Raw genomic sequence first — 24,308 nt, forward strand, 5'->3', positions numbered from 1 at the left:
TGGTTGTGTGTCAAACGTACCCCTGGAACTGTTAAAAAAAATAGGTGCCATCACCCCCAGGGTCTGATTTGGTTCTTCTGGGTGTGGGCCTTTGCATCTGTAAGTTTAAGCAGCTCCCTCAGTGAGTCTGGCCGCCAAAGCCCATGATAAGAGGCGTTTCTCAAGTTCCATCAGTTCCCAAGGGTGGTGCAGAGGGACACGCCCAGTTCGAGAGAATGACGTCATCGTCTGCGGGTGATGCCATCACCCCCAGTAGGTACCTGCGTGGTGGCCGTGGAAGTAGTGCTGCTTCTCGACCCCCACATCTGTTGAAACTGCACCCTGATTTCTGCAAATGTTTCTATAATGACAGCGATGAACACGTTCTGCAAGAAAACGAGAGACCACACTTACCAAAGGCTGGGCAAGAGGGAGGGAAGACCATCAAAACCAAAAGATCTGCAGAAACTGCCAGAAAACATAGACCTGATGAGGAGGAACTGCACGAGTACCTTAACAAGCCAGGCCAGGAAGAAGATCAGGGTGATGAAGTAGAAGTAGGAACGCCAGCGGGGAAAGCTGTCGATGGCTCGGTACATGAGGAACACCCAGCCTTCCTGGGAAGCGGCCTCGTACACAGTGAAGATGCTGGTTCCTGCCCAGACAGAGTGAGGGGGAGGCAGGCTGAGTTGGGGTGGACTTTTGAAATGAGAAGACATTTTTCAGAAAAACAATATTTATCCATGATCATTTTCTCAATGATAAAAGCACTTCTAAAGGGACTCAAATCACATGCAACGTTTATTGTTCTTGTTCCTCGGGATTTCTCTTTTTATTTGAAGTAACACTGCTTTACAATGTTGTGTTATTAACAGTTTCTACTGTTCAGCAAAGTGAATCAGCTATTCCTATACATATATCTCCTCTTTCTATTTGGATTTCCTTCCCAGGTAGGTCACCATAGAGTCTTAAATAGAGTTCCCTGTGCTACACAGTAGGTTCTCATTCAGTTTAGTTCAGTCGCTCAGTCATGTCCGACTCTTTGTGACCCCATGAACCGCAGCATGCCAGGCCTCCCTGTCCATCACCAACTCCTGGAGTTTACTCAGACTCACATCCATCGAGTCAGTGATGCCATCCAGCCATCTCATCCTCTGTCATCCCCTTCTCCTCCTGCCCTCAATCTTTCCCAGCATCAGGGTCTTTTCCAATGAGTCAGCTCTTTGCATCAGGTGGCCAAAGTATTGGAGTTTCAGCTTCAACATCAGTCCTTCCAATGAACACCCAGGACTGATTTCCTTTAGGATGGACTGGTGGATCTCCTTGTAGTCCAAGGGACTCTCAAGAGTCTCCTCCAACACCACAGTTCAAAAGCCTCAATTCTTCAGCACTCAGCTTTCTTTATAATCCAACTCTCACATCCATACATGACTACTGGAAAAACCATAGCCTTGACTAGACGGACCTTTGTTGGCAAAGTAATGTCTCTGCTTTTTAATATGCTGTCTAGGTTGGTCATAACTTTCCTTCCAAGGAGTTAGCATCTTTTAATTTCATGGCTGCAATCACCATCTGCAGTGATTTTGAAGCCCAGAAAAATAAAGTCTGACACTGTTTCCACTGTTTCCCCATCTATCTGCCATGAAGTGATGGGACTGGATGCCACAAAGCTAGTGGAAGTGATGGAATTCCAGTTGAGCTATTTCAAATCCTGAAAGATGATGCTGTGAAAGTGCTGCACTCAATATGCCAGCAAATTTGGAGAACTCAGCAGTGGCCACAGGACTGGAAAAGGTCAATTTTCATTCCAATCCCAAAGAAAGGCAATGCCAAAGAATTCTTAAAGTGAAAAGTGAAGTCGCTCAGTCGTGTCCGACTCTTAGTGACCCATGGACTGCAGCCCACCAGGCTCCTCCCTCTATGGGATTTTCCAGACAAGAGTACTGGAGTGGGTTGCCATTGCCTTCTCCAGAAAAACAGCTGCTGCTGCTGCTAAGCCGCTTCAATCGTTTCCGACTCTGTGTGACCCCATAGACAGCAGCCCACCAGGCTCTCCCGTCCCTGGGATTCTCCAGGCAAGAACACTGGAGTGGTTTGCCATTTCCTTCTCCAATGCATGAAAGTGAAAAGTGAAAGTGAAGTCGCTCAGTCACGTCCGACCCTCAGCGACCCGGTGGACTGCAGCCCTCCAGGCTCCTCCGTCCATGGGATTCTCCAGGCAAGAGTACTGGAGTGGGGTGCCATAAACTACCACACAATTGCACTCATCTCACACGCTAGTAAAATAATGCTTAACATTCTCCAAGCCAGGTTTCAGAAATATGTGAACTGTGAACTTTCAGATGTTCAAGTTGGTTTTAGAAAAGGCAGAGGAACCAGAGATCAAATTTCCAATATCTGATGGATCATGGAAAAAGCAAGAGAGTTCCAGAAAAACATCTATTTCTGCTTTATTGACTATGCCAAAGCCTTTGACTGTGCAGATCACAATGAACTGTGGAAAATTCTGAAAGAGACGGGCATACCAGACCACCTGATCTGCCTCTTGAGAAATTTGTATGCAGGTCAGGAAGCAACAGTTGGAACTGGACATGGAACAACAGACAGGTTCCAAATAGGAAAAGGAGTATGTCAAGGCTGTATAATGTCACTCTGCTTATTTAACTTATATGCAGAGTACATCATGAGAAACACTGGGCTGGAGGAAGCACAAGCTGGAATCAAGATTGCCGGGAGAAATATCAATAACCTCAGATATGCAGATGACACCACCCTTATGGCAGAAAGTGAAGAAGAACTAAAGAGCCTCTTGATGAAAGTGAAAGAGGAGAATGAAAAAGTTGGCTTAAAACTCAACATTCAGAAAACTAAGGTTCTAATTAGTTATCTATTTTATACGTAGTACCAATAGTGTTATTCTTGGGATTTTGATAAAGTTGTTTCTGAGTTCAAGCCAGGGCAATTTAAATATTTTTAGCAATAAAATAATTTTAGGCTATAGCATTTGCTGTAACAATGTGGAAAATAAAACTAGCATTCAAGTCAAGTAAAGATATAATAAAGAAAGGACGTGTACCATATACACTTGGGGTTTAACACTTTTAGGTGCTATAGTTTTAACTGAAATGAAGTAAATTGGAGAACTGGGTTTCATTTGAAATCACGTACTCATCGGACAAACTAAAGTAACCAAAAATTCATATAATGGAGCCCATCTTTGGTTTCCATGGTGTTTACTGAACACCAAAACATAAGGTAGTAAATCACTAAATAGGGCTTTGTATTTTCAGGCAGAATTCTCTCATTGAAAATACTCCTAACAATGCAAAGAAGGGCAAGGGAACAATATGTGGGCAGATTTTTGGAGGTATGATTAAGAGGAAAGTCAGTATTTAACCTTCATGGCATTATGAGTGTGTGTCATTATGTCCCTCTTTTGAAAATGGGAGAGAGAAAGCACATCAAGTATAGGGAATCTGTCTAAGGCACAGAGAATAAGTAGGGGAACTAGAATTAACCCCGTCGTTCTGGAACAGGGACTTGCATGTTTGTGAGGCAATTAATTCTGTCTCCTGCTACCTGTACCCTGGTTTCCCCATCTATAAAACCGAAAGATAGACAAATACAACATAGAGAAACATTTTCACCTCAACAAATTCCACTGCTATCAATGAATTAAATTATTAAAGGACATATAACCAATATCCACCCATACATGGGCTCATCACCCAGAAATTGAAAACTAGAAGGCGCATACAACCAAATGTCCAAACTAAGACAGAGGTCACTAACGTTGGCTGACTTCTGACAGCCTCTCTGGGTCTGTGCGTGCAGGAAGAAGAATCAGAGCATCAGCGAATTCCAAAGCACCCAGAACAGCAGAAAAGTGTAGCAGCAAACGGGGGCAAATGAGAAGTAACAAGGATTAAAAGAAAAAAAGTACTCATTTGGTACCACCTTGCCTCACCAGTAAAACCACTTTATCAGTTACCTCACCATTCGCAGCACTGAAGCTTTGAGATGAGATCAAAAGGCCATATAGAAAAAAAAAAAAAAAAGCATCTGTATATTTACATGTATTTTCTAAGTTAAACTTTGTTATAAGTCATAAAGATTCGTACTTGAAATGTATTTCTTCAGAGAGAGAATTTCTAAACGCCCAAGTGCTAAATATAGAATACTTCTAGAAAAGGGGAGTTGAAAGCTTTAACTACAGGATTCACAAATGGAAAAGAAGTGTTGACAAGACTGAAGCTGACACGGGCAGGAAAGTTGAGGCGTTAGGAGAGCAGTCCCAAGGATGCTGAGCCCACAGGCCAACTAAAACACTCCCCACCTCTGGAGCTGGGCAATTTCCACGGAGGCTTGAGCTTAGAGCCGCAGAGCAGAGGTCACGACTGTCACGCCCCTGCCTTTGAAGAGCAGAGATTTTAGATCAAAAGAGCTCGGGGGAAATTTATTTTCCATTAGTTGATTAAAAACCAGAAGAAAAGTGTGCTGAGCCACAGTGAGCATGCAGCGACCTTCCTTAGCATTCAAATCGTCCGCTCTTCTAACCTGTGTCACCTTCCTGGGCCTCAGGCTCTGCCAGTGAAGATGTCTGTGGGTCACCACTAACACACAGAATAAATGTTACTTAGTAGCTTTTGCAATTTTCTCCAAAAGCAAGCAAAACATATCATGCGAGAAATGTGGTTTCTTCCAGAGTGTTTGAGCTTCATCACCCACTTTTGAAAGATCTATTGGAAAGTACATTCAAAAGAAATCAAGGCCAAAAGGGCAAGACTTCATGTAATTCTTAGGGAGTTGACAGTTATGACATTAGAATTTCACAACAGTCCAAAGTTAGAACCAAGTATTTGGAGGAAGTACTGAGGCTTTCTTGTCTTCGCATTTGGGGGCACTTATTGTTCACATTTCTGCATTATCAGGCATAAGCAAGGGAAATAAGAATTAACTTTAAGGTAAGGTTGGTCCGTCTACCTCAGAAGAGCCACAATAGTTAGAATTTTTTTCTTTTTTTTTAATTTAAAAAATATTATTTGTTTTATCTTTATTTTTTGGCCATGCCACGGAGCTTGCAAAATCTCAGCTCTCCAACCAGAGACTGAACCTGAGCCATAGCAGTGAGTATTCATTGGAAGGACTGATGCTGAAGCTCCAACACTTTGGCCACTTGTTGTGAAGAGCTGACCTACTGGAAAAGACCCTGATGCTGGGAAAGACTGAAGGCAGGAGGAGAAGGCAGTGGCAGAGGATGAGGCAGATGGCATCGCCGACTCAACTGACACGAATGTGAGCAAACTCTGGGATACAGTGGAGGACAGAAGAGCCTGGCGCGCTGTAGTCCATGGAGCTGCAGTCGGACACAACTTAGCATCTGAACAACCACCACACAGCAGTCAAAGTGCTGAATCCTAACCACTAGACCACCAGGGAACTCCCTGTTTTATTTCTGAATAAAACCGAACTAGTAAATAAACACAAGTACAAAAGATCAACCAAGACTGGGATGAAATCATTCGACTTTCTTTTTTTTTTCAGCGGCATATTAAAATCTGATTCAGGTCTAAGTGGGATGGAAGAAAGATATCTGAGTGATATTGACCAAATATAATTTACAATACATGTGATAAATATAAATAACATACGATTTTCACTAAAAATAGTTATTTGTGTTATGATAAACATAAAGTTTCTATAACTTACAATGAAAGACTTAAGCAGGGTGAAAATAGACTGCCTTGATGTCCTGCTTTCCCAGTTTCGAACCAATCTGTGGTGTAGGTGATAGTAACTGAAGTAGGTAGGCCTTTAGTATCAGGCTTTACGATAACCTGGCAAGAATTTAGGCTGTGCTCTGTCAAAGCCTTCAATTTCCTTTAGTGTCTTGGTTTCTGTCTCTCCTGCTGTCTTTAGATTTCCCCCTAAATTTCTTCTAAACTGACTCTGTGTCTTGCAGCTAGGTTGTAACCCAGTTATTAATATTATTTTGACCCCTGTTACTGTGATGATACAGTGTTGGCGAGGGAAAACGTCCTATAATCTTATGATTAAATCTCAGGGGTTCTGACCTTCAGAAGAATTTCTTAGCCTTTTTGTTCTTGGTTTGTGTGATACAGAGAGGCTGAAGGGGGCTCTGGTCATCTGCCTGCCCTCCTCTGAGGACAGATGAGGCTCTGAGGAAGCAGATGTCCTCTAGGACATGACTTTCTCATGAAGAACAGAGGGCTGTGGGCTTATTTCAAAATGGTCACTGTTCCTCTGCCCTGCAGGAACTATATGGGAATTTTTCTCTGATCATCACCTTAAGAACCAGGTATGTCTTCTGCAGGTAAAACTCACAAAAGCCTTGGGTCCCCATAAAATGGGGGGATTTTTCAACTCCTAATCTAGTCCATGTTCAGCCTCCAGCAATTACTCGATTTTAGTTTAAGTATCTCTGGCACCATGGCTTCTGCCCCTGGGAAGCAATGATTCTCCGTATTTGCTGTCTCTCCAGATTGCAAGGCATGAATGTGCCCTGCAAACTCAACTCTCTGATAGATCTAAGAGCCCAGCTGACTTTCAGAATTGCTGGTGTTCAGTTTGTTTAGCTTTTCTCTTCTTATGAGAGCAGGATTGATAGCTGCTAAGCTCTTCACATGTTAAAGCAGAAACCAGAAGCCATTAAATAACTTCTTATTGGTTTAAGGTATGGGTCAGAAATAGCATGGACAAATGAGCATGTCTGGTTAAAATGAGAATTCTAAATTAATGCGCAAAGGCATGATTCTCTGTTGACATGTAGCCTGTTAGTCACTCAGTCATGTCCAATTCTTTGTGACCCCATGGACTGCCGCCCGCCAGGGTTCTCTGTCCATAGGATTTTCCAGCAAGAAAACTGGACTGGGTTGCTATTTTATTCTCCAGGGGATCTTCCTGACTCAGGGATCAAACCCAGGTCACCTACATTTCAGGCAAACACTTAACCATCTGAGCCACCGGGAAAATCCTAAGTGGAAGTGAAAATCCTAAGTCACCTCCAGGCCCACCAGGCTCCTCTGTCCATGGAATTCTCCAGGCAACAATACTGGAGTGGGTAGCCATTCCTTTCTCCTGCGGATCTTCCTGACCCAGGGATCGAACCCAGGTCTCCTGCACGGCAGGCGGATTCTTTACTGTCTGAGCCACCAGGAAAGCCCACATATAGCCTGCTTGGTCACAATTTGGCTTCTGCACTAGTAACAGTGTAGGGGTGAAAAGATGGTCCCACGCCATGTCAGAATATTTCTGCACCATCTGTGTGTCTCCCCTGTTAACACCTTTTCCTCCTTACACCTTAATTGCTGCCTGTTCTTCTGCTTGATTTTAACAACACACTCTAAGGCACCATTCAACACAGACCACAGAGGGACAACAGGACAGTGGAGAAGGAGGAAGGAAAAAACAAAACAAAACAGTTCTTCATGGGATATGGTCCCAGTATCCATTATATAACAGCACAACAAACTTAACCAAAGCCAAGGAGCTCTGGGCAGCTGTGATCCAGGCAGCTCATGCCTGGAATGAAGTGGCTCTCCACGCTGGCCAGACTGCCGCACGGGCCAGAGCTCCTCTGGCCAGAGAGCTGACCTTTCGAGCAAGTACTGGACTCACTGACATAAGAGCAATCAGGCATTTGCAGTGTGGCAGATGGCGTGATGCTCACTTTTTCACCCCTGGTCAGGAGAACGACAAGAAAATCAGTCCTGGAAATACCACCTAGCCTCCAATGTACATAGAAATATGTCTGGAATATGGAGTGATTATTCAGAGCTTTACTAATCTTTTGTTTAATTATTATTCAGCAGGTATATACTCCTACTCATTCTTCCTCATCAATAATAAGAAAGATTATAATTACTTGATAATATAGTTATTACTGAAAGTGAAAGTGAAAAAGTGAAGGTGTTAGTTGCTGAGTTGTGTCCGACTCTTTGAGACTCCAAGGACTGTAGCCCGCCAGGCTCCTCTGTCCATGGAATTCTCCAGGCAATAATACTGGAGTGGGTTGCCGTGTCCTTCTCCAAGGGATGTTCCCAACCCAAGGATCAAACCCGGGTCTCCTGCACTGCAGGCAGATTCTTTACTGTCTGAGCCACCAGAGAGGCCCCATATTTATTATATTTATGATTATATTTATATAATTTAATTTATAATATAATAATTGTCATTAGCTGATGTACCTCAAAAATTATACTCTTGACAGAGGGTTTTCATGAACCTCCATAACAGGTTCACTCAACAATTCTGCAGATTAGGAATAAGAAGATAGGGCAGGAGTTGCCTCTTTTTGAGAGATGAGGAAGTAGAACTGAATGTCTTACTCAAATCTCTTATTTGATTGACACCACCACTCTTTGACTTCTCATCAATGGTGCTAACTTAGGAATCAGGAATAAGTACCCACTATATTAGCTGCGTTTTATAATTTTCTTCAACTTGAATAAACCTGCTATTACTTTGACAGACGTATATCACATTGCCAGCAGTAACTGCTGACGCTTAAAGGGGGCACCATCCACATAGCTACTTGAGTAAAAGGCTCTTTCCTTTGGCCCATTTAAGTTTGCCAGCCTTTTAATCCTTCTGTTTTGACCTCAGAGTCTTGGATCTCTCTCCTTTTAAAAAGAGACAAGAGACCATCAAGAGCCTGACCTTATTTGCATGACAGATTCTCAATGTCTCTTGCTTCCTTTTCCCCAAAAGCTTGAGTTTAAGGGCTGCATGAATAGGACTAACACACCATTATGTATCTTATTCTATCAGCGGGGTGGAGCAGTTCAAAAAGTTTGTCCAAATTTTCAAGTGTACAGTTTCTTTCTTTTCCTCCCACCAAGATGGTCAACACCACAAGAACAGCTCAGCCTATGAACATAAAGAAAAGTTTATCGGGACAAAACGCAGCGAAGAAGCTGAAGGTGCCAGTGAAAGAAACAAAGCAGAGAGCAGGTCAGGGAGAGGGTCTGCTGGAAGTTTTCAGAGAGAAAACGCGTGTCAAAGGAAGGAAGGATGCCTCAGACAATGAGCTGAGAAGCCGACTCTGAAAGCTGGCCAGGCAGCTCCACTGCCTTCTTGGAAGAGCTCCAGACCTGGACTGTCTGCCTTGATTTCTAAGAAGAGATGGTGGCTGGGGCCAGCTGGTCACCCACAGCAGCTGCCAGGGCTCCTGGTGCAGGGAGAGCAGGCCAGCTTTGCTTGCGAAAGGACGCTCCATAGCCCTCACTGGCAGTCAGAGATGCTGGCTGCCCTTTGCCAGCTCCCTCTCCAGGGATCACTCTACTTCCTTCCCAGCCCACCCCCGCCCCCCTTCCTTCTGCTGCCTCAGGGGACCTTTCTCCCATACGTGTCCTCAGCAAGGCAAAGTGAAGTCGCTCAGTCGTGTCTGACTCTTTGCGACCCCATGGACTGTAGCCTACCAGGCTCCTCCCTCCATGGGATTCTCCAGGCAAGAGTACTGGAGTGGGTTGCCATTTCCTTCTCCAGGGGATCTTCCTGACCCAGGGATTGAACCCGGGTCTCCCGCAGTCCAGGCAGACGCTTTAACCTCTGAGCCACCAGGCAGTTTTATTCTCAACCGGCAGCACTGGGCGCTCACAGATCCTAATATCACTCTGCTCACTGAAGCAGCTGCCCTAGTGTTTTAAGCCCATTTACAGAGGAAGAAAGGGCTTCCCAGGTGGCCCTAGTAGTAAAGAATCCACCTGCCAGTGCAGGAGATGCTGGAGATGCGCGTTCGATCCCTGGGTGGGGAAGATCTCCTGGAGGAGAAAACGGCAATCTGTTCGAGTATTCTTGCCCAGGAAATTCCACGGACAGAGGAGCTTGGCGGGCTACAGTCCGTGGGGTGGCAAAGAGTCAGACATGACTGAGCGCAGCTCAGCGCAGAAGCAGCACAGAGGAGGAGACTGGGGTGGGGCAAGCGGAGTCTTTTGTCTAAGACGGGATTTGAACACACGTTCCTTGGAGCCCATTCTCCGTACCACTGCGCTGCTGTTTGGCTGCTTTTCTGGAAATCTCACGGGGCAATGAGCAGGCAAGAGCAGCAGATTCTGGGATGTCCCTGGCATGGACTCCTCAGCCAGAACAGGGCTTGTCACCATTACACAGGTCTCTGGGTGCTTGGGCTTCCCTGGCAGCTCAGCAGTAAAGAATCTGCCTACAGTGCAGGAGACACAGGTTTGATCCCTGGGTTGGGAAGCTTCCCTGGAGAAGGGAATGGCAACCCACTGCAGTATTCTTGAATGGAATATCCCATGGACAGAGGAGCCTGGTGGGCTGCAGTCCACGGGGGTCACAAAGAGTTGGACGTGACTTAGCAACCAACTAACAACTGGGCACTTAGCTCCCACTTCGTCTTGTGGATAAAAGCCTAGACCTAAGGACAGTCAGTCTCTGGGCAGAGTGACGGCAGCCTAGACTGTATTGGGGCAGCTCCCGCTGAGGGCAACTGCAGCCTCCGGGACATAGAGCCAGAGGAGCAACGAGACGGGCTCCCTGGAGCTGTCAGAGATCACACGGGTGGAGAGAACCACCCGGGGACCTGCAGGGCCCTTTTCAAAGGCTTTGGTTCTCTACTGACACCCTGGCAGGTTCATCCTTCTCTCTCTCATTTCCTAAATGAGGAGCCAGTGGCTCAGCAAGGCTGCGACGCTTGCCTGAGGTCACCCAGCAGTGACCGTCTGGAGCCGTGTTCCCAGGCATCCATGCCTGCCTCCAAAAACTGTTCTTTCCACTCAGCCACGCACGTTTGAATTTTCTGAAACTTTTTTCTTGGCTTGGTTTGGAGGAATTTGAACAAATTCCTGTCTGGTGTACTTTGCGAAAGCAAAATTCTGCTTTTAAAATTAAAAGCCCCAAGGAAAGGGAGGGGGGAGGAGGGGGAAATTCCTCCAGTGTTTTTGGATTTGCAAAGGTTCTTCTGGGTTTCTGTTCACGGTGGGGAGAGGACAAGGATGGGCCTCCTCTCCACGCCCTCGGTATTCCTCAGATTATTGTCTCCCATGACTAGATGGAGATAGTTTCAACTCCAGAGTATAAAACCTTAAAATATAGCAAAACTGTACTTACTTTCACTGATGAGGAGGATCTATGATGAAAATTAAAACCACCTAAAATTCAAAAGTGACTCTAGTTTTGGTGTGTACCTTCTGGTCATTCAGCGATATGATCTGAAATTCTATGACTTTGTTCCATGATACAAATATAACCATTTGAGAAGTAGAACATATCACTAACACAGAGAATTTTTATATAAAATACATTTGTTTTGACTTTAATGTAAGTGGGGATTCCCAGGTGGCTCAGTGGTAAAGAATCCTCCTGCCAATGCAGGAGATGCAAGAGATGAGGGTTCGATCCCTGAGTTGAGAAGACCCCCTGAAGTAGGAAATGGCAATCCACTCCAGTATTCTTGCCTGGACAATTCCATGGACAGGGGAGCCTGGCAGGCTACAGTCCACAGGGTCACAAAGAGTTGGACGTGACTGAGCAACTGAACACACACACATGCGTAAATGGCTACTTTTTAGAAGACAGCTATAATTGGCTGGGTGTTTTGTCCTTTGCTTACCGATACCGTGCAGGGCCCTGTGGGGCTCCTGGGCTCCAAGTCTTTCTTTGTCTCCCATTTCTTTGATTATAGGAAACAGCCACCTTTCCGCCTCCATGACCTTTCCTGAGCCCCAGTGGGCAGATTCAAGCAGTTGTTCATTAGGGAAGGGAGAGGATGTGAGACCAGGGAGAGACAAATAGTGGAGAGCAGCCTTGGACAAAGTTCTGCTTCCCCATCAATGGACACACACAACATCTTTGAGCTGTTTTTCAGAGACTGAAACCCCCTCCAGGTGAAAGAAGTTAATGATTAATAATGGTAGGTTGCCCACAAACATGTAGACCCCAGACCAGTTGGACTTGAGGGTTGATGATGCTGACGCCTCCTTACCCCACCACCACCCATCAGAAGAACATCCACAAGCTGCTCACACCCTCTTCGAACCGGTGCTATAAAACTACTCACCATCTTCTTTGGGGGAGGGAGTGTGCCGTGCTCAGTTGCTCAGTTGTGTCGGACTCTTTGTGACCCCATTGACTGTAGCCCACCAGGCTCCTCTGTCCATGGGATTTCCCAGGCAAAAATACTAGAGTGGGGTGCCATTTCCTTCTACAGGGCAAGGCAGGGTAGTAGAAACACAGTTTTTCCCTGTCCTCCCACAGAGCCTCCCTCTGTGGCTCCCTTTGCCTGGCGAAGTAATGAAACGATTAGGGCTGCCATATGCCTGTCCTTCAGGATGACTTCAGGGGACAGAGGTCACCCACCAGCCACACAGGAGGCTGACTTCAGGAAGAGAGAAATGCATACTTTGCTTGCACTGGCCCATTTTGGGGTTTTCTCCTATAAGCTTGTATGTGCTATGGCTGAGTCATTTCAGTCATGTCCAACTCTTTGTGACTCTTAGCCCACCAGGCTCCTCTGTCCCTGGGATTTTTCAGGCAAAGAATACTGGAGTGGGTTGCCATGCCCTCCTCAAGGGTACCTGCCCAAGCCAGGGATTGAACCTGCGTCTCCTGCAGCTTCTGCATTGCAGGCGGATTCTTTACCACTGAGCCATCATGGAAGACCTCTCTTACAAGCATACTTTATCTCGATTATTACATTGATGAATAGTAGCTTCTGTTCCATGGGCACTGCTCTCAGAAATGGCTGGCATCCAGGGAAATGTCAGTCTGAAAAAATGTACTATTAAAAAATTTTTGTTTAAACATGTTAGAGTTTCCTACAAATACCTGAGGCAGATTTGGGTAATTCAGGAAAACAAAATAAGGCAAAGTTCAAAAAGGCTCCCTATAAAACAGCTCTTTTTTCCTCACAAAGATCCCACTCTACTAACCTTGCCCTGAATTACTGGCATGCTGAACCACAGGAATTCATACTCTACACATACTCTAAGCTGAAAGAATGAGGTCTAACCATAGATCTAAAATAACAAGGTAAAATTAAGAATTTAACATCCCATAAAGACTTAAGATTCTTGGAAATGTTCAAAGGAGATGTTTTAAACATGAGATTGTTACTTTTTAAATATAGGGTTTGGATTTCATGACTAAATCATTATGATTTAACAATATGAATCACTGAATTATTTCTGAAGAATAAAAAAAAGTATAGCTCTTAAAAATAGGTATACTTTATCTCATTTCAGTGCTCTTAAAAACTTGCCAAAGGAGTGTTATTGCTGAAAAATGTTAACACATAGGTAAAATCCTAAGCATAACAGACACATACTCACACATACATATTTCTAAACTCAGCCACACCCATAGAAAGTCACATACTAGAAAGGACTATCAGTCTAAAACCTGTTTTTCTAGGCAAAGAAATATGAGAAATTTTTAGTGCTGGAACAGGAAATATTTTGGCAAACCACCAAAACTACTTTGAACTCACAATGATGTTACTGATGATCGTAACAATGGCCATCTCAGGGGAATATAAATCTAACCCTATAGAGTTTGGCGAAATGTAGGGTGTATTTTTCCTTAACTGTCCATCAAACCATACTCATTGGAAGCTTCAGCACATCATTTATCTATTAGCAGAGAGTTCCTGAAGCAGGGTGTTTGATGATTTTTGGCAAGATTCTAGAATAATGTCACATGGCTTCAGTGAAATTGACACTGTGTAATTCTACAAATCTGATCATTTTATTTCATAGAGAATATGCTCATCTGAGCCACTGCTGACTTTGCCTTTTTGACCAAAACTACACAAGTCTCACTGATCCATTGTAGAGTCAAGAATGCAAGTGTTCTTAATTTAATCACGTATACTTTTCATTAGTCAATCTGGTTTTCGATTTTAAAAGAAAAAGGTAAGAGGTTCCATTAGCTGTAGCATTTTCAGTCTAATTGAATCCCTTAAACTTAACCTGTGATAAAGCTGAGTTGCTCATCTTCTTGCCCTTCCCCAAACATGCCCTTCCCCAAACATGCTTCCCCAAACATAACTCTTCTGGAAGTTAACAATGACTCCATTTAATCAGTTATGACTCAAGTCAAAAACCTTGGAGTGATCTTTCTCTTTTAATACTCAGCAAATCTATCGGGAAGCCCGTTAACTTAGAAGCACTGTGTATCTAGAATCTTCTCCCACCTCCACCGCTACCACCCTGGTCCAGGGCACCAGCAACTCTCTCATGGCTTATTACAGCCTAATGGTTCCCCCTCCTCTGTTGCTGCTTCTCCTCAGTCTGTTCCCAAGCCAGCAAGCACAGCGTTTCCGGTCAGTCTTGTTTATCCACATCAAATGCCCCCCAGTCTCCCATCTCACTTAAGAGTAAAAGCCAGAGTCATTGTATTGCCACATAAGGCTCTCCATGATCTATCTGTCCCTGGTTGTCTTTCTGCCTATGTCCCCTTCTGCTCTCAAGATGAGCACTTCCACGTATCAAGGGAGAGGGTATTGAGCACGCTATCCCCCAGGGCCTTTGCACCGGGTGATCTCTTTGCTTTGCACACACTTACCCTGAGAGCCACAGGGCTCACTCCCTCACAGTAATCATATTTTTATTTAAAGGAAGATTTCACAGCCACCCTACCCCAGATCGCAACTCCTGCTCACACATCCCTGCTCTCCCTCACCTGTTTTCCTTCTTAACATTTATCACCACATTACACACGGTGTGCACGCTCACTCAGTCATGTGCGACTGACTGTTTGCAACCCCATGGACCCTCTGTCCATGGGGATTCTCCAGGTGAGAATACTGGAATGGGTTGCCGTTTCCTTCTCCAGGGGATCTTCCCGACCCAGCAATTGAACCTGTGTGTCTTACATCTCCTGCATTAGCAGGTGGGTTCTTTACCAACTGCACCACCCAGGAAGCCCACACTCAGTTTATTTTACTTGTTTATCCAGATTATCTCCTATCTCCTCCAATAGAATGTGGAAGCCTCAGGAAGGCAAGGACTTTTTGTCTGTTTGGCTCACTATATCCTAGTAGGTCCTCGATAAACAATTGTTAAATTAATAAAAATATGTTCTCAAAATAACTGATTGTCCAGGAAAGGAACTGAGAGGAAAACAGTCAAGGAACACATACATATACACTAGAAAGAAAAGAAAATCAAACCTGAGTCAGATAATAGGATATGCATGTTTGGAATGTATAAAAATCCCATTAGTCATTTGCTAGCTACATGACTTGGAGAAAGAGCAAATAAAACACAAGAGGACATGTGAAATTTTGAGACCAGGGCCAGACTAATGTAGGAACAGGTGGCATTTTCCTAATGTGTTCCCTCTACGGCAGATGGTGTCTGTAATTTACAGCCTGCACAGTTCCACTGCTATGATTTCTCGAGTTTCTGGTAAAATACAACCATGCCCAGGGGGCACCTTCCCTATGGCACATCCCACACAAACCCAGGAACCATTCAGCTCTCTCTTCTCTCTATTTGAACAAATGGACAGAAGAATTTCTCAACTGAATACAGATCACAAATTATACTGGTCGAATGAATTTCCTAAGTCACAGGTCCACTTAATATGCACGAACCCATCACTGTTTAAGTTCCATGAACAGCCAGCAGCAGCTGGGTCCCGAGCAAAGGCGGGTGAGTAGACTTTGCCTCTAATGTGTCATCTGGAAGCCGTAAGATGTGTTAAACTGTGTGCACTTGATTTCTCACCCAAAGGTTACTGCCTATTAGTCACTCACATTTCTTGCTGGTGGGTGGAGGACAATGCTGGGAAATGCAAGGGCATTGCTCCCTAGAAACTAACTGCCTCCAATGAAAACCTAAGGAAGAACTTTCCAAATGGAAAGAAAAGCTTTTCAAATAAGAACAGCACTGGGTGGAAGCTTGGAGAGGCCTCAAGGAGGAACACTTAGTCAATACAAAAATAAATAATCCAATAAAGACAAAGAAGAAATTCCTAGAGAAACCAAGATGCCTACCTAGGGACTCTGTACATGTGTGCTCAGTCGCTTAGTCGTGTCCAACTCTTTGTGACCTCAGGGACTGTAGTCCGCCAGGCTCCTCTGTCCATGGGATTCTCCAGGCAAGAATGCTGGAGTGGGTTGACATTTCGTACTCCAGGGGATCTTCCTGACCCAGGGATCGAACCCATGTCTCTTGTGTCTCCTGCACTGGCAGGTGGATGCTTTACCACTGCGCCACCTGCGAAGTCTACAGGCTCTCTTTGGAGCTCAAATTTCATAAAATGACATAAAAAAAGGCAAAAGGTTGGATATGTAACTCCAAATAAATAAATACATCAGGTTGGCCAATCTTCATATATAATGTGTCCAGAAGGTCAGGGTTAAAAACGAGGTTGAAGTTTGCAAAATAATAATGATTCCTGGCAATGTGGAGCATGAGGATAAACAACAGAGGGATCTAATACCTTGAGGAAGAGAATCATTAAACTGGATAGGCCATGATCAAGAGTTTAACAAGGAAAGGCATGTTCAGGGATGTGAGGGAAAGAAAAGGTGGGTGAGGTACCCTTAGCACACTACCTAGGAGGCATCAGATAAACTGTTAGTAAGTCAATAAGCTGTCATCCCTGAGAAAAACTGGTAAAAATGATAACAATTATAAAACCAGAAAAAAGTCAATGTAACCTTGACTTTGAGAAAGAAAATTTGTCAATAATATAAATGCGCTTAGTCGCTCAGTCATGTCCAACTTTTTGCAACCCTGTGGACTGTAGCCCGCAAGGCTCCTCTGTCCATGGGGATTCTCCAGGCAAGAATACTGGAGTGGGTTGCCATGCCCTCCTCCAGGGGATCTTCCCAAGCCAGGGATTGAATCCAGGTTTTCTGCATTGCTGGCAGATTCTTTACCATCTGAGCCACCAGGGGAAGCCCCAATAATACAAAAAACAACCATTAATTTTAGAAAGTCTAGATCCTCTGAAGACCTTTAGGAAAGAAAGTGGAAACCACCAAGAGTCAGCATAGCTCACTATGAAGGCACTGGTTCCAATCTGGCTTAGTTTCCTTTTTAAAAATTTTATTTAGATATTGCTTGCTTGCTTGATTGATAGGATAACTAGAAAAGTAGATGTGGTTGTATTAAATCTCAAGACATTTCACATTCTACCCTTCAGAAAACTTGGAGCAATCTTCCTAACTGATAGTAGGGTGAGATGAATTCGCAGCTGAGTGAACATCTTTTCTATACTAAGTTTCTATGTAGAAATTAAAGGGAAAATTCTATGCTAATTTAAGATATAACCAAAGAAAACTGTCCTCTTAAGGATCTGCATGTGCTGTGTTATGCTTAGTTGCTTAGTCGTGTCTGACTCTTTGCTGACTGTAGCCCGCCAGGCTCCTCTGTCCATGGGATTCTCTAGGCAAGAATACTGGAGTGGGTTGCCATTTCCTTCTCCAGGGGATCTTCCCAACTCAGGGATCGAACCCAGGTCTCCTGCATTGCAGGCGAATTCTTTACCATCTGAGCCACCAGGGAAGCCTTAAGAATCTGCATACCACCCCATAAACATATAATCTCTCAAAAAAAGTCATTAAGAAAATTAATTCACTGATTTATAATGGTGAATCAATTATCATGATTAATATCAAGTAATCACTACTATTCATTCATCTGATGAATATGCTTCTTAAATGTAATTAGGGGCTTCCCTGGTGGCCTGTCCTGGGACAGGCCATATCTGGGTTTATACACAGACTGTCCCCAAGAGTGCTTAAGAAAGTATCCAGGCATTTCCTGTGAATCACTCAGAAAGACACTTGGGTTAGAGGCCTCCAAGGAGCCTAGATTTGTTCTCCATCCACACAAAATTCAGGCATTGCCAACCATCTAATTGAACCAATACATCTTGGTGATTTCTCAAAATTACCTATTTATGTCGTGTTTTCAAGAAATATCTTATTTCCACATTTGTCTTTCCTGACTTGCAGTAGGCACTGAAAATATTATGTGGTCCAGCAAAGAAATTTTCCATTTCCTTAAGTTCAAACACTAGATTTTTCTTGGACGAAAATTTTAGCCATCTGTCAGCACTGTGCTTTCTTGTAAAGAATACACCCTTTTATACCTGTACCTTGGAAAATTCTTGCTTTAATTTCTTGCCTCTATTGCAAGAGAAAAAATAAACAACACTGAGTTTATATGTTTCCTTTCTAAATGCCTCACAGGACTGGGATTACTATAGCTCTAATTTTTAAATTTACTTATTTCCATTCTGTAGATAACCACAGAATAGATTTATGATAAAAACTGCTTCACTGACTGATGCAAATAAATAATTTTAGGATGCTAAGTATAAATATTTTTAGATTGCTAAATGCTTTTTCATCTTAAAAATAAATTGTTATAACTGCCAAGCATAATTAACCTAAATGTTTCTAGTTTTTCCTAAACATTTAATTGAAATGCATAATATTCAATGTATTTTCCTCTTTTTATCCTCACTTTAGGACTGTCTATAAATTATCATTCCCTTCTCCAGGGGATCTTCCTAACCCAGGGATCGAAACTGGGTCTTCTGCATTGTATTGCAGGCAGATTCTTTACCATCTGAGCCACCAGGGAAGCCCCACAAATTAATCAAAGTGAAATGCAATTTAGCAGAACTTAAAGAGCTTTCCATTCTGAAGGAGATCAGCCCTGGGATTTCTTTGGAGGGAATGATGCTGAAGCTGAAACTCCAGTACTTTGGCCACCTCATGCGAAGAGTTGACTCATGCTGGGAGGGATTGGGGGCAGGAGGAGAAGGGGACGACAGAGGATGAGATGGCTGGATGGCATCACTGACTCGATGGACGTGAGTCTGAGTGAACTCCGGGAGTTGGTGATGGACAGGGAGGCCTGGCGTGCTGCGATTCATGGGGTCACAAAGAGTCAGACACGACTGAGCGACTGAACTGAACTGAAAGAACTTTCTATTACCTCCTGAAACTATTCAGTCGAATAATCAGAAAGGTTGTTCCAGTCTTATAAATTTGTTCCCACTTATCTTTGTTGTTCAGTCACTAAGTTGTGTCCAACTCTTTGTGACCTTGTGGACTGCAGCAAGCCAGGCTTCTTTGTTCTTCACTACCTCCCGGAGTTTGCTCAAATTCACGTCCATTGAGCCAGTGGCACTATCTAACCATCTCACCCTCTGCCACCCCCTTCTCCTTTTGCCTTCAATCTTTCCCAGCATCAGTGTCTTTTCCAATGAGCTGGCTCTTCACATGAGATGGCCGAAGTATTGGACTTACATAGCATCCATTAAAGAATGTGTAATTACTGATACAAACAACTTGCTTGATATAGAACATCTTTATAATAAGGATGCACTAGGGATGATTTTATGAGATGATGGAAAGAAATTTTGGTCACAAACCAGATATTCTCTGGAGATGTTACTGAACCACTAACGTTAAGAATTTTGATCAGATTCACTTTTGTTAGGTATTGGCTCTCAAACATCTACATGTGAAAACTGAACACCACAGATTTCTACTGTCCAGAGAATCTGACTTCTCCTCTGTGAATGTCATCAAATGAAACCCACACAACATGGTCTAGTTAGCTCCAGGAACCAGTGACTGCTCCCTGATTAAATTTCTACATCACTATTTAGCCTGACCCTCCACATCTGCCTCAGCCCATTTATTACACGCTCCTGTGTCACTCGGGCTTCCCTGAGATAAAATCAATCAAATGAATCATCTAGGGAGTCCTGTATTGGAGAAGGAAATGGCAACCCACTCCAGTGTTCTTGCTGGAGAATATCAGGGACGGGGGAGCCTGGTGGGCTGCCGTCTATGGGGTCACACAGAGTCGGACACGACTGAAGCAACTTAGCGGCGGCAGCAGCAGCAGGGAGTCCTGTATTTTGTTTTTTACTTTGGTTGTATGATTCCTAATACCTAAAGATGGCTTTCTTACCTGTCTTTAACACCCTTTTCTGGAGTGGTTATCTCTACAGGGCTCATAGACCACACTGAGAGCCTCAGGTTTTAGGAAGGTTGAGTTTTAAGTGGATTGGCGGGCTAACCAGAGTTCATTTTGTTATTGTTATGCTTACATAACTCACAGAAATATTATTCATGTGTGTATATATATATACACACACACATATAGATGTGTGTGTGTGCTCAGTCGTGTCCCACTCTTTGCGACCCCAAGGACTGTAGCCCACTAGGCTCCTCTGTCCATGGACTTTTCTAAACAGGAATACTGGAGTGCATTGCCATTCTCTTTTCAAGGGGATATTCCTGACTCACAGATCGAACCCAAATCTCTTATATCCACTACACTGGCAGGCGGATTTTTTATCATCACACCACCTGGGAACCCCATGTGTGTGTGGACAGGGAAGCCTGGAGTGCTGTGCAGTCCACGGGGTCACAAATAGTTGGACACGATTGAGTGACTGAACTAAACTGATGTATGTATGTATATATATATATATATATATATATATATATATATGTATATGTATATGAAGTATCCCATTATTTTTTTAAAAAGCTAAAAAATTCCACACTCTCTTTTTTGGCATTCATCGAAATGTCAATTCTTCTGGAATGACCCACTGAAAATTGAGGGGGGAAAATGCTCCTTTTTTTGTACTTTGTGGTATACTACTTTTGTATATATACTGTAGTATATTTGTGAAGTATACATGAAAAGCAAAATGAGTTTATGTTGGCATCAACAATAGAAAATGGTAACACTATTTCCGTACACTACTTCTGAAAAAGTTCAGGACTCCCCAGGCATGAGCATTGTTGGAACACAGTGAAGATGGTACATTTGGCATTTTCCACTGTCACCAGAAACTAATGCTTCCGATTAGCACAATTTAGCTATATGCACAAGCATCTAGGACTTTAGCTAGTGGGATCTACCTGACATCAATTTTTTTAAAAGCCTTGGCTCTTGAGCAGAAAATGCAATTAAATTCAAGCTGTGTGCTTCATGTCCCTTTTATCCTTAGTCAGATAAAGAGACAAGAATTATGCACAACCAAGTCCATGCTAGAGAAGTCTTCAATAAAACACCACGGTTTAAATAAGTCACCAAGAAGAGATCCCTAAAATCCCAAACAATGCTTACATTTTAGAAAAGCTTCATGGATACAATTACACATAATGCATTTGGAGAGTGACCATGGCACCAGGCAAGACTGTTTTCACATGTAGAGGATTCGTCAAAGCTGACAAATGACCCACAGAGACAGAATCCCTGACTACCCTACAAACTTAATAAACACGGACCAAAGGAAAGGGAAACAAGCCCATCAGAGCCTTGTTGTTGGTCAGTCCCTCAGTCGTGTCCGACTCTTTGTGGCCCCATGGACTGCAGCACACAAGGCTTCCCTGTCCTTCACTATCTCCTGGAGTCTACTCAAATTCGTGTCCATTAAGTCAATGATGCCATCCAACTGTCTCAACCGTTGTCGCCCCCTTCTCTTCCCGCCCTCAGTCTTTCCCAGCATCAGGGTCTTTTCTAATGAGTCGGCTCTTTCCATCAGGTGGCCTAAGTATTGGAGCTTCAGATTCAGCATCAGTCCTTCCAATGAATATTCAGGGTTGATTGCTTTTAGGATTGAGGGGTTTGGTCTTCTTGCAGTCAAGAGTCTTCTCTACTTCCTTTGATACTCAAACGGGCACCTCTTGCATTTCCTGCCTTGGCAGGCAAATTCTTTACCACTAGCACCACTGGGAAGCCCAAGTACATAATCCCTAAAATCAAATTCTGTTCCTCATGATAGACATGACTGCTGTTCTCTCTGTCTGGCATCCCCATGATTCTGTTTTCCATCTCTTTCTGCCTGGTAGTACTGAGAGTGCCCTAAGTTATTCAGCATTCTAAATCTACCTTCAACTCTTCAACTTAAAACAACAAAGCAAGTCTTACAGATATGCGTGACAACGTCTCAGCTATGAAGAATTAATTGTACAAGATTTTCTTAATTTCCTCAGATTACAACAAACTAACATTAATAAAAAGTGAGGACATTATGCATTTTGCAATTCTCTTAAATAAAATACATGTTAGAGAAGCTCTGGTTACCATTTTAGGTTTGATTACAGATTAAGGTTTTTTCCACCACCGGACTTTCTGTTTTAAAAGTAAAATCACACATTCTGGGACATTTTGCACGCTGAAGTCATTTGGGTTTTAGCTTTGTACCTTTTAGACACTCGAGACGCTCAATGAAGCCACAAAGTATGGTTCTTGCTGTGTACTATTATTTCCAGTGGCATATAAATTTTTTTTTTTCAGGAGAATGTTAGGATGTGGAAGGAAAAAGTCTCCATTTTTGTATCCCATTAGATAGTTTTCTGCCTTTTAAGACGTTGATCATACGGAATGGCCCATTATCCATCTTTAATGTTCTTAGAATCTGTCTCAAAGGCTTTTTGTTAACGACTGCAGTCAGCCTTAAGAGCTGTATCCTTGCTCCTGACACATGTCCACGATGACTCACCCACTATTATTTTTATTTTTGTATTCTTGGAGTGGAGGCAGCGATTAAATCTGCCTTCTTGCTATATCTATACCTGCTTATATTTAATTCTAATACCCTCTTATTACAGTCCCTTGGCACCCATCTTTTTCCACTCTAGAAAAACTTCCCCAGGGTTAGAAGAAAGGGTCATGAGATTTGCCAGGCTACAGAGCAGCCCTGTGAATTTCTCCACCATGATACAGGTGACAATATCTTTTCTATGGTGCCCATACTGTGACCAAGACATTCCTGATTCTGCACTTCCCATTCGTGCAAAGTCCTTCATCCATGATTCACCACTCTTTCCTCTCTTCCCACAAGCCAAATCCTTACTTAGAACACAGCTTCTGTCCCCTTGCACATTTCTCGAGTGTTAGGCGTCCAGCATACATACTTTCATTCACTGTGAAATACTACAGGCTGAAAACAAATATCAGGCAAAAGTCAAGTGTCCAGAACATATATAAGAATAAGGTAGACAAGCCAAGAGAAAAATGGGCATAATATATAAACCAGTAACTTACAGAAGAAAAGAAATCTGACCAATAAACACTTGTTGTTGTTTACTCACTAAGTCAAGTCCGACTGTTTGCGACCCCACGGACTGTAGCCCACCAGGCTCCTCTGTCCACAGGATTTCCAAGGCAAGAATACTGGAGTAGGCTGCAATTTCCTTCTCCATGGGATCTTCCTGACTCAGGGATTGAGCCCGCATCTCCTGCCCTGGCAGGTGGATTCCTCACCACTGAGCCACCAAGGAAGTCTAATGAGCATGTGAGAAGACACCTAACTTGACTAAAAGCTCACTAATTATTAATACCAGAAGCACACAGAAACACCTTTTCACACCCATTTGGTTGGCTAAAATTTAAAAGTTTGATAGTATCGAATACTGCCATGATGAATGGAAAACAGATATACTCAACTCACAATGCTAGTTTATAGGAGCAATTTGGAAGTGTCTGTTTATTAAATCAAAAATACGCATACCCAGCACTTCTATTTACAGGTATCTGTTATAGAGAACTCTGCCCACTGCGCATCGAGACACTCACACAAGGATATTTAATACTTCACTGAGAGCAATTACACACAAAGAGGAAAAAGTGTCCATCAGTTGCAGAACGAACATATAAAATATTTGACAGTCATAGACTTGAAGATTACCTAGCTGCTAAACTAAGTGTAGCTGATGCATATATATTCATGAGAATAATATGAAAACATTGCTACACATATTTTATATACACATACATATGCAGAGCCATAGGCTGGTAGGTTTAAAGTCTGAAAGGATACAGACTGAACTCAGAATAGTGTTATCTTAGAGATACTAGAGAGGAGGCCAAAATCGGACGTAGTCATCAAAAAAGACTGCTATTTTAACAGTTTTAAAAGAATAAAATTATTTCTGATGTAACTGAAATTTTCTAAGTTCAAGAAACATTCAGATCGTGAGTCAGACGATCTTTATTACTAAAGTTTTATAGAAGCCCCTCACTTTACAAGTAAAACACATAGAAAAATTTTCAACATCTAGTTATAGATGATAATTCACTATCAGGGCATGTTATATGCTTATAGGATTTTTTTCCAATTAATTTCTCTTTTACGTGACCTTACTTTTGTATCCATTCACTGGTTCTAGTTTCATGGGGTATGGATGGATGTCTATCCATGGATGTCTATGAGTGCACGTGGAATACAAGGAATCCATACAAATAGATTTTAAGTCTGTACTTTGAAACTCTCTAATATGCAAATCAATCAGCAATGCACAAATATGATTATACAAGTTAAAATGTGGCAAGTGATAAAAATGTACGAAC

The 24,308-nt window shown here is 43.0% G+C and overlaps 1 protein-coding gene across 1 annotated transcript in view; it reads right to left on the reverse strand.

Moving 5' to 3' along the window:
- Positions 1–24,308, reverse strand: part of NALCN (sodium leak channel, non-selective) — a 302,068-nt gene that overhangs the window by 212,008 nt on the left and 65,752 nt on the right. The window contains exons 8-9 of the mRNA XM_027557923.1: positions 492–634; positions 261–365 (exon numbers count right to left, since the gene is read on the reverse strand). Coding sequence (XP_027413724.1) covers positions 261–365; positions 492–634 — 248 coding nt within the window. The remainder of the gene's footprint in view (positions 1–260; positions 366–491; positions 635–24,308) is intronic.

Source organism: Bos indicus x Bos taurus, chromosome 12, assembly GCF_003369695.1.
Source record: "Bos indicus x Bos taurus breed Angus x Brahman F1 hybrid chromosome 12, Bos_hybrid_MaternalHap_v2.0, whole genome shotgun sequence".
Lineage (NCBI taxonomy): Eukaryota > Metazoa > Chordata > Mammalia > Artiodactyla > Bovidae > Bos > Bos indicus x Bos taurus.